General features: G+C 41.9%; 1 protein-coding gene across 3 annotated transcripts in view; it reads left to right on the top strand.

Moving 5' to 3' along the window:
• The window catches only part of LOC120913614 (interleukin-13 receptor subunit alpha-1-like), a 292879-nt gene that overhangs the window by 23023 nt on the left and 255798 nt on the right, over positions 1 to 14058 (top strand). For all 3 annotated transcript variants that reach the window (XM_040323690.1, XM_040323693.1, XM_040323692.1), the window contains exons 2-3: positions 8863 to 8999; positions 12829 to 12970. In XM_040323690.1, coding sequence (XP_040179624.1) covers positions 8863 to 8999; positions 12829 to 12970 — 279 coding nt within the window. The remainder of the gene's footprint in view (positions 1 to 8862; positions 9000 to 12828; positions 12971 to 14058) is intronic.

The raw sequence follows: 14058 nt of genomic DNA, 5'->3' as shown, positions 1-14058 counted from the left end.
CCTTTGGTAAAAGTAGCGTTTGTAATGGAGATAGCACATTTGTCACCCTGTAACAGTCTGAAAAGTGCAAATCGTCTCTTACCAAACTTTTACTTAACACGCAGTAACATGAGATTAGCAAAAGCAGCCCCCAGGGTTGTGCCAGTGGAATCGAACTTCCCCTGGCATTGTATGTGTTGTACGTCACCGCGTTTGAGAACGAGGAGATTTGGTCTTGACCGTGTGTACGCAAAGCAAGCTTGTCAAGTTTCTCGACAAGCCTAACAAGGAACTCGTCAAGGAAAACGTGTGCACGAGGCCTAACAGTACAGGACTTCAGTAATGCATAGTAACAAATCCAAGGTGAACACAATAGTGCTAGGTGAATAAGACAGCAGGTGCTACTAAAGCCAGAAGGCTACAAAACTATACACATAGGTGATAGCAAACATATAAACAGTGAAAACAGCATAAGTGTTCATGCAGGAGCAGCAGGCTGAACGCTACTTGAACGCATGTAATAAAGTGCTGGTGCTGGTGCCAAGTGTCCAAACATATAGTGCTTGCCGGGGAAGGGTCCCAATTTCCTTAAAAGTAGTGCAGATGTCCCCTTACCTTACTTCTGTAAGGTAACAGCATAAAACAACTCTATATGGATAAGTGCAGCATCGAAATTTCAGGCCGTTGGAGGTGGCAATGGTCCTCACACGGAAAGATAAAGGAAAGCACCAATAGCTTAATAACGTAGGAGCAATTTAATAGTATAAAAACAGCTTATACACTACGTATTTACAAAGGTAGTTTTAAAATACAGCATATAAAAAACGAGGGGTGACTCACAGCAACCCACAGTTAATGCGGATAACTGGATCTGTACATCTAGAAAGAAACTGCTAGTAGTATAGGGAAAAAGTTTGTCCCATCAAGTTTAAGCATGCTGACGCAGATTAAGCAAACTTTCCCTTGTTGCCTTTCTGCTACCAGCCTTGGTGCGACTTGTGTGGTTATGATGGCTATTCCTGTTGGTGTGGTACTAAAGCTAGCATGTCAACAGGGGTGGGAGTGCGGAGGCATAAGACAGCTGGTCTAGGTGGGAAAAAAGGATAGATCTGGGCTTTCTTATACATACTTTCCATTAGCTGCTATCTAGGGTAGCAAAGTGACATATTTCTAGATTATAAGCTCTAACGAGCAGGGCCCTCTGATCCCTCCTGTATTGATTTGTATTGTGACCAGGGGCGGACTGACAACTCATTGGGCCCCCGGGCAATAGAAGATTATGGGGCCCCCGGGCTTACAGATGGCCACCAAGCCAGGAGGCAGTACAGAGGCGGGGCAGCTATAATCTCGGGATTTTCACATTAAAAGCATGTCGGTTTTGGACATATCAGGGACAGATGTAAAAAAAACACAGATTGTTACATACTGCCCCTGGTTTTACTGAGCCTGGCAACCCTGATGGGGCCCCCTAGTGGCATGGGGCCCTCGGGCAGTGCCCGAGGGCCTCAATGGTCAGTCCGCCCCTGATTGTGACTGTACTGTCTTCCCTGATGTAAAGCGCTGCGCAAACTGTTGGCGCTATATAAGTCCTGTATAATAATAATAATAATAATAATAATAATAATACCTGGTACTTCTTATATGGAAAAGCACAAAATTCACTCCCCTTCCTTTCATGCAACAACACACACTGTGAATTGGCTGCTCCAGCGCACATGCAAATTGTAAAAAAAAAAAAGGAAGAGAAATGAGTGTAATAGCCTTCCTCTTTGCAATGGCAATTTGCCAATCATCGTGTGTTGAAACTCAACTCCTGGAAACTTGAAAATTATCCCTTGCCTGCAATGTGAGGATTAATTGCATGTGAAGATCTATAGAACGTCTTAAAGAGGATTTACTTACCTGATCCTCAGCTGTTCTGCAGTAATAAGACGTGTACTCCCTCACTTCTGACATCATCATGAACAATACAAGGTCTATAGCACTGAAAATGATGATGCAAGAAACAGCCCACCGCCAAAGTGTTGCCTGAGCTAGAGGGTCAGGTAAGTAAAAGTAGTAAAAGTGCTTTTACTCTCCCCTAGACTAAAGCCTAGGACCCATGTAAACTGCCCGATATTCGGCCCATGTATATAGCAGCCAGTCCGACAGAATTCCCAGCTTCTGTCAAAGGGGCATGTGCAAAAAAGGTCTGCCAATCGGCATTCGGTCAGTGCTCTCAGCCAATGGCTGGGAACGCTGACCAGTTTGTTCTGATAGGGGCAGTCCCCCTGTCACAGTGCAATAGCTCAGTGGGGGAGATGACTGTACTAATATTGTATTGTTAGTACAGGAACTCCTCCTGAGTTTTTCAGTTTTATTTTCATTCAGCCCGCTAGGTTGAAAAAAAAAAAACCTCAATGTGTAGTAGGCTTAAGTGATCGATTAACTATTTGCAGTGTGATTGCAGCCCCACTGCAAGGGATCGTTTCCAAGTTTCCTGGATTTGGGCTTTAAGCTGAATCTCATTTTTGAACTTGATATTTGTATTAAAGGGGTGGTTCCACCGAAATTCTTTTTTAAAAAAAAATCCTTTCTCCCTCTTAGTACATGTACAATAATGTACTCACCCGTCCCAAGAATGTACGCGCCAGCATTCTTAATTCATCCGAAAGTCAACATTATAAAATAGATCGATGGACGTTTCCATCTTAGCTCCTGGCAGTCTGAAGCCCTACGTCCGTGTCTTCCGGGATACGGCGAATGCTGTACTCCCAGCATTCACCGCTCTATCCCGCGCATGCGCAGTGTTGACGGCGGGCGCGCCGTCAACACTGCACAGTTACTATGACAACAGCGCAGCGTCCTGAAAAGGACTCGCCCGCCCCCATGTTGTAGAGATTTCTCTGCCTGAAATCGTGACGCTGCGTGACGCTGCATTCCCAAGCAGCATAGCGGCTATGCTGGAAAGAAATAGACACGCCCAGCCCCACACAGACAGACCAGGAAGTGCCTGCTTCACAGACCATAAAGAAAGGTAAACAAACCTTTTAAACATTTTTGTTTGGCGAACGTTTTTTAGGCTAACTGTGCCCTTGTGTTTAAGGTTAAGTTGTTAGATAGGTGGAACCTCCACTTTAAGCAGTATCTTTGGCTTCACAACACATGGCCAAAACTGCAACAAACCTGAATATAAAGCACTGCTTATGAATTGGATACTATTTAAAGTTTTTTTTGCTGGGTTTTTGCTGTCATAACAGAGCACAATATGATAAAATGAATCCCAAAGGAATACAGAGCTCAGATTGTATGTGCATTTCAGCACGTTTTCCTACTCCTGCATTTTCCAGTAGTGAGACTTTCTGGAATATGCAACACAAGCTGCCAGCTGCAATCAAGAATCTTACCATTCTTTACAGAAGGTTCACTGATTTGAAAGATGATAATATCATTTATGAGATTTCAGACAATGTTTGGACTGCAACTCCATGTCTAGTAAAATTATGCACTTGACTTCTAAAGTAATCAAGGAAAACCATTTCTATTGTGCAAATTCAGTCTACTAAATTTATCTTTAGTTCAAATGTTATATAATTTCTTTATTACTAGACTGTAAAATACTTTGTGACGTCCCCTAGGCAGCAGTGCAGCCCTTTGCCAGTCAAGGAGCTTACCTTCATCCTGGTCTGTCTTCCTGCTTGCTGTAGACTGCAATGGGGCAGTCTATATGAATCATTAGGATAGTGGAAAATTATAAGAAGGATAAAATGGGAGGCTGCCTGAGGAGCTGGACTCCAAGGTAGTCAAAGAGATGCTTAGTCCCCATGTACACGGGACGCTGCTAAACGTACGTTCAGAGGCAGTTGGATGCTTTTTTCAACTGCCCCTGAACTCATTCAATGTTATCCTATGTGACCTTGAACACAGTCTCATTTATTGCCGTTTTTAGGCAGTTGCGTTTACAGCGTTTCTTTGAAAGCAAAAAAATGGGTTCAGACACAGAAGATTTCCACGTTTCAGACGCCAAATGCGACTAAAAGCGGCTAAACGTGGTAACCCGCGTTTAACAGCGTTTCATTTATAACTGTTTTTGGCTATTTAAAAAAAATACATAAAAAATGTATGTATATACAGTATATTTTTTTAATTGAAACATTCTAAATGCAAAAACGCGGCTAAACGCGGCATGTAAACCCGGCAAAACGGACGTTTTAAACAAAGGTTACTATCTGTCAAGTTTAATCATTAAGGAGCAGTTGCAAAAGCGCCCCGTGTACATGGAGCCTAAAACAAAGTTTTGCAAGTCTTTAGAATTTGTTTTCAGAGATTAGCAATTAGTCTTTGTATTGTTGTTGGCTAAAGTTTTCTTTACATGTGACAGTAATGGGCATCCCCAAAACAGAGTCAGAAACAAAAGCGAAACCTTTACCTTTCCTAGCAGTGTCATAAATTGCAGTAAGGGAAGCATGACAATACATCTTACTCAGTAAAACCTTTACAACTGTCAATAGCTAAATTTAAAAAGAAAATCGTATGGTGGCAATGCCCTAGGGTAAGGCATTATTGGATTAGGGTGTATAATTTCATTTACACTCTCACCCAAGAAAACCTTGTCAAGTCCTCGAGACAGGCACTGCTGGGCTGTAAGGTGAACACAGTGTCGAAATTCCAAAGATGTCTCATAGCATTTATATTTATATTGGCAAAAAATATTATTGCAAAATCTTGGAAATCAGCTGTCTTGCCATTCGAACAGCTCAAACAGGAACTTTCCTGGATTATGATTAATGAGGGCATGACAGCCATCTTGAATGATAAAATGCGGATGTCCGAGAAAGTCTGGGATCCATGGGTCAAGTATCTGACTGGAGAGCCTCGATCTACAGTATACCTGATTAGAATAGCTTTAGGATAACGGGATTCAAAGCACAAGGTCATTCCCTACTTTTCCCCTCAACCTTTCTTTCTTCTCTTTTTCGTCTTTCGGTCTTTGCTGTTGTCTTACAAGGGTCTTATCATCTATTCCCTATAAACCCTGAACAGTAATTATTCCCTCAGTGTGAAGTCTGGTTTCAGGATGCCAAGGGATGTGGCTTCCTCTTTATAAAGGTATTGACCCCTTTCACTAATTTCACTAATGTATACAGCAGATAATAAGCACATCTACTAAGAATTACGAGCTGACTTTTAATTTGAAATATGTAGAAGCTGTATCTTTAACTGTATATGGAGACTGAGATGCATTTTGTTAATGTCACATTTGGAGTACTAAACAAGTTTTGGGGCTACCCCCATAGAGACACTGATAGTACAATCTATATTGACATTGAAGATCTATACTTGGAAGAATGAACATTTTAGGTGTATTTTCGTGCTTAAATTTTTTTCAATATTTACATATTCAGTATGTATTTTATACTGTGTGAGATATGCGTTCTTTGTAAACATTTTGTGAAATACTTGTGTCATCAGGTCTGTTAGCAGTAAAAATATACAGTGTTATCAGCAATTACATAATCACACTAATACCCAGGAACTGGCATCAGCCCATCATACATGTATTTAAAGCATTCCAGTTTTGCCTGTCTACAGCGACAACACTTCCAAGTGCACTTTCCACTTGTAGTTTGCACTTGTAGTGAAAAGTGGCCTTGCCTTTAGTTAATAACCCCCATTGTGTCAGTATTTTACAGTAGGTATTAACGGATGACAGCTTTAATTACCTGTGATAGTGTCCCTTCTTGGAAAAGGCTGTAGATGTTTTGGCAGTCTGTACTGGTTCCACACCTTTGCACTTGCTTATCTGAAAGTATACTGTGAAACAAGAGCCTTCCCTGAGTCATTCCTCCTCATTTGGAACCTGACCATGTGTTAAAAACTGTCCCTCACAAGCCAGTTTCTTTACCTATCATGCATTTGCCAGAAGCATACAAAAATTATTTGAAGATTCCCTCGCCCAAAATGGCTGCCAAAATCTCACACAAGTTCCTCTCTCAAGACACTATATGGAAGCTCTAAGGGACCAATTCCCTTATGAGACTTCCCTTGCTAATAATGACATGAGGCCATTTACAGAGGGGAAAGCTAACCGCACCTGCCTACACACTCTAGACCTCAAGGAAATAAAGTCCAATTAGGATACCTGGTTTGCAATAAAAACATAATACACAGGGCTAATTGATATTGTAATTCCATTTAGGCTGATATAAAATGGCCTCTAAAACTCACATTTAAAAAAAATTCATGTTAATAACAAGCATCTAGCTGAAAGTATTAACAATTTTACGAGCAGTTTTGGTACCAGACAGGTTTAGGCAATTGAATCTTGCATAATAAAAATGTGGGTTAAAAAAATTGTATCGTGTGGTACAATAAATATATCACCCCACTCTGACTCTGTGGGTGAGTCTGTTGGATTATTATAAAACATTTCAGGACTCCTACCCTAACCCCTGAAGCCCTTTGTGATTAAGGGATACATTCCGGCAAGTTCCTGGGTATATTCATATGAGTAATTGGCAAACAGTTTACGGATGAAGAAAATCAAATTCAAAATTGAAGCACTGCATCCTGGATCATGCAGACATGTTTCACAAAGACACTTGAAAAGAAAAACAAACAATGTCTGTGTGCACCGACTCTTATATGTGATCCCAATAAACTAGTGAGGACCCATTAAATAAAAGTAGCCCAGGGCCCACAGTACAATTCATTTGGAACTCCACTTTAAAAAAAATTAAGCTCCCTTCTCTTGTAATACAATTCTGAAATTGTACTTATCCTCTCTATGCCCTCTCCCGTCCAGCATTGCTGGTTCTCTTTGGGCTGAACGTCACTCATGTCATTCTGGTAATTTTCTGTGAGCCCAACCTGTTGCTGACACACTCCCTGGGGGCACATCATATAGTAGGCTAGACTTATAGTACTCCAGGTCTGAGTAGTGTTCACAAAACTTTGCATGAGTGTCGCTTGAAGAATGCCTGCCCCTTGCCACTACCAGGGAAGAAAAGGCAGCTCCCATGACATCACCAGACCAGCTAGAAGTCTACAAGAAAAATATACGTTAAGGTTTTTTTTGTAAAAATAAATAGGCAAGGAGGATGGGGGCTTTAGGAGCTGAGGTGTTGATATTTTTTATAATTTTAGATGGCATTCCACTTTAATCTAACACTGCATCAAAGGTATGCATATGCCACCTAAAACAGGGGTGTCCAAACTTTTTTCAGAGGCGATTCAGTTCGCATATGTTGCGCTATATAAGTTTCTCACTCACTCACTCAAGGAGGGCCAGATTTGATGAAGTGAACATGCTCAAGGGCCGACCATTTTGCCTGACATTCTTTGAACCATAGAAATTCAGTCTAAGGCCCCTTTCACACTGGGGCGGGAGGTGCGGTGGCGGTATAGAGCCGCTAAAAATAGCGGCGATATACCGTCGGATTTGCCGCGGGATTCGGTATTACCCCCGCTAGCGGCCGATAAAGGGTTAATGCCGCCCGCAATGCGCCCCTGCAGAGGCGCATTGCGGGTGGTATTGCCGCGGTTTCCCATTGTTTTAATTGGGAAGGAGCGGTGAAGGAGCGGTATACACGCCGCTCCTCTCACCGCTCCAAAGATGCTGCTGGCAGGAGATTTTTTTCTCTCCCGCCAGCGCATCGCCTCAGTGTGAGAGCCCTCGGGCTTTCACATTGAGTATGCAGTGCAGGAGTTTTTCAGGCGGTATAGCAGCGCTATTTTTAGCGCTGTACCGCCTGAAAAACTCCTCAGTGTGAAAGGGGTCTTAGTGTGTTCGTTTGAGCACTAATACACTGCCCAACAAGAATTTTCTTGCCTTTGTGGCTGTGTGTGAGTAAAGAGATGAGCTCAGGCGTATTATTTGGATGTACCGTTTTTATTGACGTTTAACATGCACCTTAACTTTAAGAGGGATGTTTCAGGAAAAATAAATTATATTTTAAATAAAGAACTGTGAAGCAAAATAAGGGTCAGTGCCCATCTGCAGCCTCACACGTGCCATGAATGCAGACCCACCATTGCCAGGAATGCAGACCCACCGTTGCCAGGAATGCAGCACCCACCATTGCCAGGAAGGCAGCACCCACCATTGCCAAGAATGCAGCCTGATTGATGCTCATCCATCTGCAGCCTTGGAGATGACAGCGAGGGGGGCAGGACAAGAGCCAAAGATTACCTACAGGAGAGTCTCCTGTTTACACGGCAGCCTCTTTAATAGAAAGTCCCACCTCATTTTATGGACAGAACAGTTGTCCAATGGCAGCGCCGGAGATGGGACTCCCTGTAACAGAGGCCTCCCGTAAACAGGAAATTATCCTCCTGTATGCACGGCACTCATCCCGCCTCCTCCCTGTCCCCTTCAAGGCAGCCAGCATATACATCTTTTGTGGCCCTGGCACAGGAAGATCGAAGGGGGCCACAAAAGATATATATGTCCAAATAACCAGGCGGGCCGTTCAAAACCAGAACGCGGGCCGCGATTGCCCCGCGGACCGGACTTTGGACATGCCTGACCTAGAACAACTAGCTGGTGTCACTACTCTCCTCCAGTTGCCCGGCTGGCCTTAATTTCACTCAACAGGATCAGACATCATACATAGCTAGCCACAGAAAGCACAGCAATGCCAAAATTAAGAAATTAAAAGACAACTTGCCCACTTTGTGTGAGTGCACCTAAGTCAGACCCAAAGAATAGGGCAAATTGTTTTTCTACTGTGGATTTTATAGAGAAGAGTAGCCTGGTGTGCCCAAGCTTTACTAGAATGCTAAACAAATCTCCAGGAAGGTAGGACATGTCTCCTGTATGGATTTCATTGTTGATGAAGTATGAAGGAATTCTTGTATTGTTATTAGTATTAGAAGCTCACATTTTGTTTGCTTTTCTTACAGATGTTTCCTCTCCAGACAATCTCACTTTTGGCTTAAAAGGGATGTTTTCGTTATTTTGGGAATGGAAGCCTTTAAGCGCAAATTGCTCATATTATCACAAAGAGATGAGATCATTAAAAAATGGACAACAAATGAGGGTAATTGGATAATATTTACCTTTGTGTGTTAACTTACTATCGTGCTGCTATTGTCTAACATAATTTTGTCCTTAAGGAAGTTTTAATGGACATTTAGAGCCTGCCTAGGTAGTTCCATTTTACACTAGCAGTAGAGAGCTTTTAAACACAAACAACAGAGCTGTTTTAGCCTTATGCTGTGTACAGCTCATTTAGTACAGATACTCGGCATGCAGGGCTCATTGAATCCTATTTGGCAGTGCTTCTGCTATATACTGTACATGGTGTCTTCAGACTCAATATAAATCAAAACACATTGGGGCAGATCCTCGTACAATTGCATGGGCGCAGCGTATGTGAGATACGCTACGCCGCTGTAACTTACTTTTTTAATCTTTGAATCCACAAAGAATTTGCGCCGTAAGTTACGGCGTCGTAGTGTATCTCTCGCGGCATAATGGCGCGTAATTCAAATCGGCGAGTAGGGGGCGCTGAACGAACTGCGCATGCGCCATCCCTTAAATTTCCCGCCGTGCATTGCGCTAAATGACGTCGCAAGGACGTCATTGTTTTGACGTAGACGTAAACTACGTCCAGCCCCATTCACGGACGACTTACGCAAACAAAATCAAATATTTTCAAATTCGACGCGGGAACGACGGCCATACTTAACATTTTGTACGCCACCAAATAGCAGCTTTAACTATATGCCGAAAAAAGCCAAACGGAAACGACGTAAAAGAATGCGATGGCCGCTCGTACGTTCGTGGATCGTCGGAAATAGCTCATTTGCATACTCGACGCGGAATACCACGGGAACGCCACCCAGCGGACGCCGAAGAATTGCATCTAAGATCCGAAGGCGTACGAAGACGTACGCCTGTCGGATCTAACCCAGATGCCGTCGTATCTTGTTTTGAGGATTCAAAACAAAGATACGACGCGGGAAATTTGAAAGTACGCCGGCGTATCACTAGATACGCCTGCGTACTCTCTTTGTGGATCTGCCCCATTCTATTCATTTGCACTAAGGTTGGCATTTGCATCGCATGAGACCTAGGCTCCTCTCATCAATGGGGGCCCACTATGGCTATCTATGCTGTGCTCATCACTTTCCCTCTATATTACTGCATGTTGTCCTGCATCTTGCTACTTTCTGCAGCCAGGCGCCATTAGCAAGCAGTGCTCAAATGATTTTCAAGTTATACCTTGTAAATTCTGAGGGCAAACAGTAAGGGACCCCATATTTGGGACCAGAAAATAGAAGGTAGTAAATCTAGCGACCTTGCATGAAGCCCCACTTGGGAGAAATCATCTGGGCTGCATTGCAGACAGATTATGCCCATGGTTGTGGGCAGCAGCTAGCGGACTATTTAGAAAAGCATAAGTCTGAAAAGAAGGATTGGATTTCTCAGAACAAGCCAAGAGTAGTTTTCAGCCACAGGCACAGGATACAGCCCAAGACCAGTTCCCAGTCCCTAGTTAGTAACCTAGGAAGAAAGAAATGGAATATTGGTAAGAAAGGAGAAAGAGATTTACCAGAAGGCTATTCATGATAAAATGTTGTGTTTAGCCTGTGGGTTTAATCACACGCCAACACCTCTTGTGTACTCCACTGGTAAGGTTTTTCCAGCAGTGCCCTCTCATAAGGTCTTAAAGAGATGTTACAATTTCTCAGCTGAGCAAAGTAATGTAACATTTGAGATTTAAGCCAGCATATTATAAAAGAAAAACTACTAATAAAAAATAATAGTTCACAAACGATGTTGTAATGTATTGTTAACCTATTTGTGGCTAGAGGTCATTAATGCTTAGCTACATTTAGCACCACCAAAATGGTTTACCTTGGCAAATAAATTCTGCACACTTAAATAATGTGTATGTATATTTTTAGGAACATTTCATACACTCTTAATAAAACTCAGTTTTTTAAATTATAGGCTGCCAAATATGCAAAAAAAAATCATACAGTCACAGTATTGTCGATGAAGCCTTTAGGCTGCATGTGATTACTGTCATAGTAAGTTATTGCACGATCAGGAACCACTCCGATTGGTTCTCACTCATTATTGGGGATCAGAACTATCAGTGACAGCTGGGACTGAGAGCCACCAGCTGCACAAAATGTTTGTCTGGAGGCAGCCAAAGGGAGGAGGTTTATTAATGTGTCTTCAGCAGGGGACAGCAAGCTGATTAATAATAATTTACAGATATCAGGCAGGAAGAGGTTAAAATTTGCTTTTAATTTCAGTCTGCAGCTAGATATATTTTAAAGGGATTATAGCAGGTATAGCCTGCTACAGTTTAAGGAAGTCACTGGAGAGGCCTGTCCCAGCATCTTTAGAACAGAAGCCAGTAAGAAGTTAACAATTACTAAACATTTTTCCTATACAAGTAGCTTGAAGTGGGTTGGTTTTTTTCTCTTAGCAAAAGTTGAGTTTTACTTTAACAGAGCAAAATTCAACTTTCATATACTATTGTGGTACTATTTAGGAGCGCCCACACATTACCAATGCTAAGAAATAGCAATGTGAGTGTGCTACAGGCCGACTCAACTTCTAAAGCCCTGTACACACGCTCGGTTTTCTCGGCGGTAAAAAGTCAGCCGAGAAAACCGAGTGGAAAGCCGAGAATCCGGCAGGAAAACTGCCATTGAGCTTTGGTCGGGAATCCGTGTGTATGCTCCATCGCCACTGCCTCGCAGTCTTTCCCATAGGTAAGTAGTAGATCGGGCGGAAAAAAAACAGACGGGAAAATAGAGAGTCACCCTAGGCTCATGATAGGGACAACAAATATGTCCGTATTTCTTCATCTTCATTGCATGAAGCAGGGCAATTGGTGGTTTACAGAAGAAAACTAGGAAGGAAGATAATCTTTTGTGCAGTTCAAAAGTGACAAGGACACAGCATTTTTGGCAAAATCGTTAAATATTTACTGTATTTGTTGAAAATGTTCTTAATTTGAAAAATGCAAAAAAAAAATAATACTAAGCCACCTAGGCCATTTTAGGACTGAAAGCTGCAATATAATGCATTTTTGTTTTTGTGTTTAGTCAATTAATATCTTAATTTTTCACCTGTAAATCAGTAAAAAAAAATAAACAAAATGCATGTACCGTATATACTTGAGTATAAGCCGACCCGAATATATTCCGAGGCACCTAATTTTACCACAAAAAAACTGGGAAAACGTATTAACTCGAGTATAAGCCTAGGGTGTCCATCTGAATGCCTCACTGTGCCTCACTTTGTCTCACTGTGTCCATGTGCATGCCTCACTGTGTCCAATCCATGCCTCACTGTGCCCATGCCTCACTGTGCCCATGTCTCACTGTGCCCATGCCTCACTATGCCCATGCTTCACTGTGTCCATGACTAGACTGATGTTTAACATGGGAGTCTATGGAAGGGGTGCCCGGGTTTGAAAAATCGGTGCTCCTCAGCCATAGGTCCCCCAGACAACAAACTTTGCACACTTGTAGAGGAGAAATGGGGCTACATGTGTGCCAGGGGACCTACGACTGGCCAGTAAGAGGTCCCCAAATTCAGCGGGGAAATTACCGTTTAACATGGGAGTCTATGGAAGGGGCTTCATGGCCGTAGGTCCCCCGGACAACAAACTTTGCACACTTGTAGAGGAAGAGTGGGGCTATATGTTTAGGGTGCAGGCTGGTACCGGGTCCCCAAAGTCTGGGAGATGAGGCGCAAAAAGGTGACTCGAGTATAAGCCGAGAGGGGCATTTTCAGCACAAAAAAATGCGCTGAAAAACTCGGCTTATACTCGGGTATATACGGTACTCTATTTTGCTGAGTTTGACAAAGCTCATTTTTTCATATTGTAATTACATTAGGAGAAAGGAGGATTACCACACGGGGAATATGAAATATTAAAACTGAAATGGTTTGATCCGAATGATAAACTATCCCTTTACGTTGAAGCTGCGTGCAAAACCATGACCGAATCACTGAACAGGACTATACAGCTGGCACCAGGTAATGTCTGTTCAAATTCACATTTCTTATATCATTATTTCTACTTGTCCAGTGTTCAATATCATATGTATTTTATTAATGTGTTTTTCTCTACACTTTTTTTTTAACTGCAGAGAAATAGTTCAGTCTAAAGGCAGGGTCTCTGCACAGCTGTCTGTTCTGAATTTTAGGTTAATTACTGAAACTGTTTGCTAGCTGCACGAAAAACACATATGCTGCACACAGATATCTACTGGCCATATTTTATCTGTTTTTTACTTATCTCGAGTTTATCGTAATTATCTGTTCAAATGCACATTTGCAATGTGATTATTTTTACTTGTCTATAGTAAAGATCTAGCTTTCATCTAATCCAGGCAAGTCAGACTAGTGTTTTTGTGTCACATGCGCTCCTCTTTTTCCTTTTTGCGGTTTATTATTTAAACTGGTAGGGATTCTAAAATGTTTCGCTTGGCCACAAATTACAAAGATATAAGAAACTGCACTCAAAAACTTCCTTGACAACTGAGGAAATATTAAATATATATAACCATAAAATGGTGCGCTGTTTCTATTAATTTATCATAAGTGATCTAGTACAATTGTGAAAATAAACTATATCAGAAATTAAAATAAACCATCATACTGAATATCAAACCATTATTGGTTTACAAAAAATGGTGATAATCTATGATTTATCTAAAGTGCTGTGTGCAATAATTAAAGGTGCTTATATGCTGTGCTATATATGCAATTAATCAAACAAAAGTTCCAGAGTTCATATGGTTAAAATTGTGCAAAACTTATTCCAGATTTAATAAGGAACTGCTCCATCAGTTCACATAATCTCCTTGCACGTGTTTCCTCTCAGAAGGCATTAACTGGGAATGGAGCCCCCATTCTCAGTTGATGCCTTCTGAGAGGAAATGCGTTGGGTAGGAGCCATTAGCATGACATCAACACGTACGGCCGTTCATATGGTTAAAATTGTGCTATTAAACATGTGTTCCAGAGTTCTTATAAAGAAGTGCTCCAACAGTTCACATAATCTCCATACATAATGTGGTTCCAAATTTCCCACATGTGAGAAGAGGAAAAAAGTGTCCTTT

Source organism: Rana temporaria, chromosome 9 (assembly GCF_905171775.1).
Source record: "Rana temporaria chromosome 9, aRanTem1.1, whole genome shotgun sequence".
NCBI lineage: Eukaryota > Metazoa > Chordata > Amphibia > Anura > Ranidae > Rana > Rana temporaria.
Note: the sequence above shows the minus strand (reverse complement) of the source record. Positions and strands in the feature narration are given on the sequence as shown.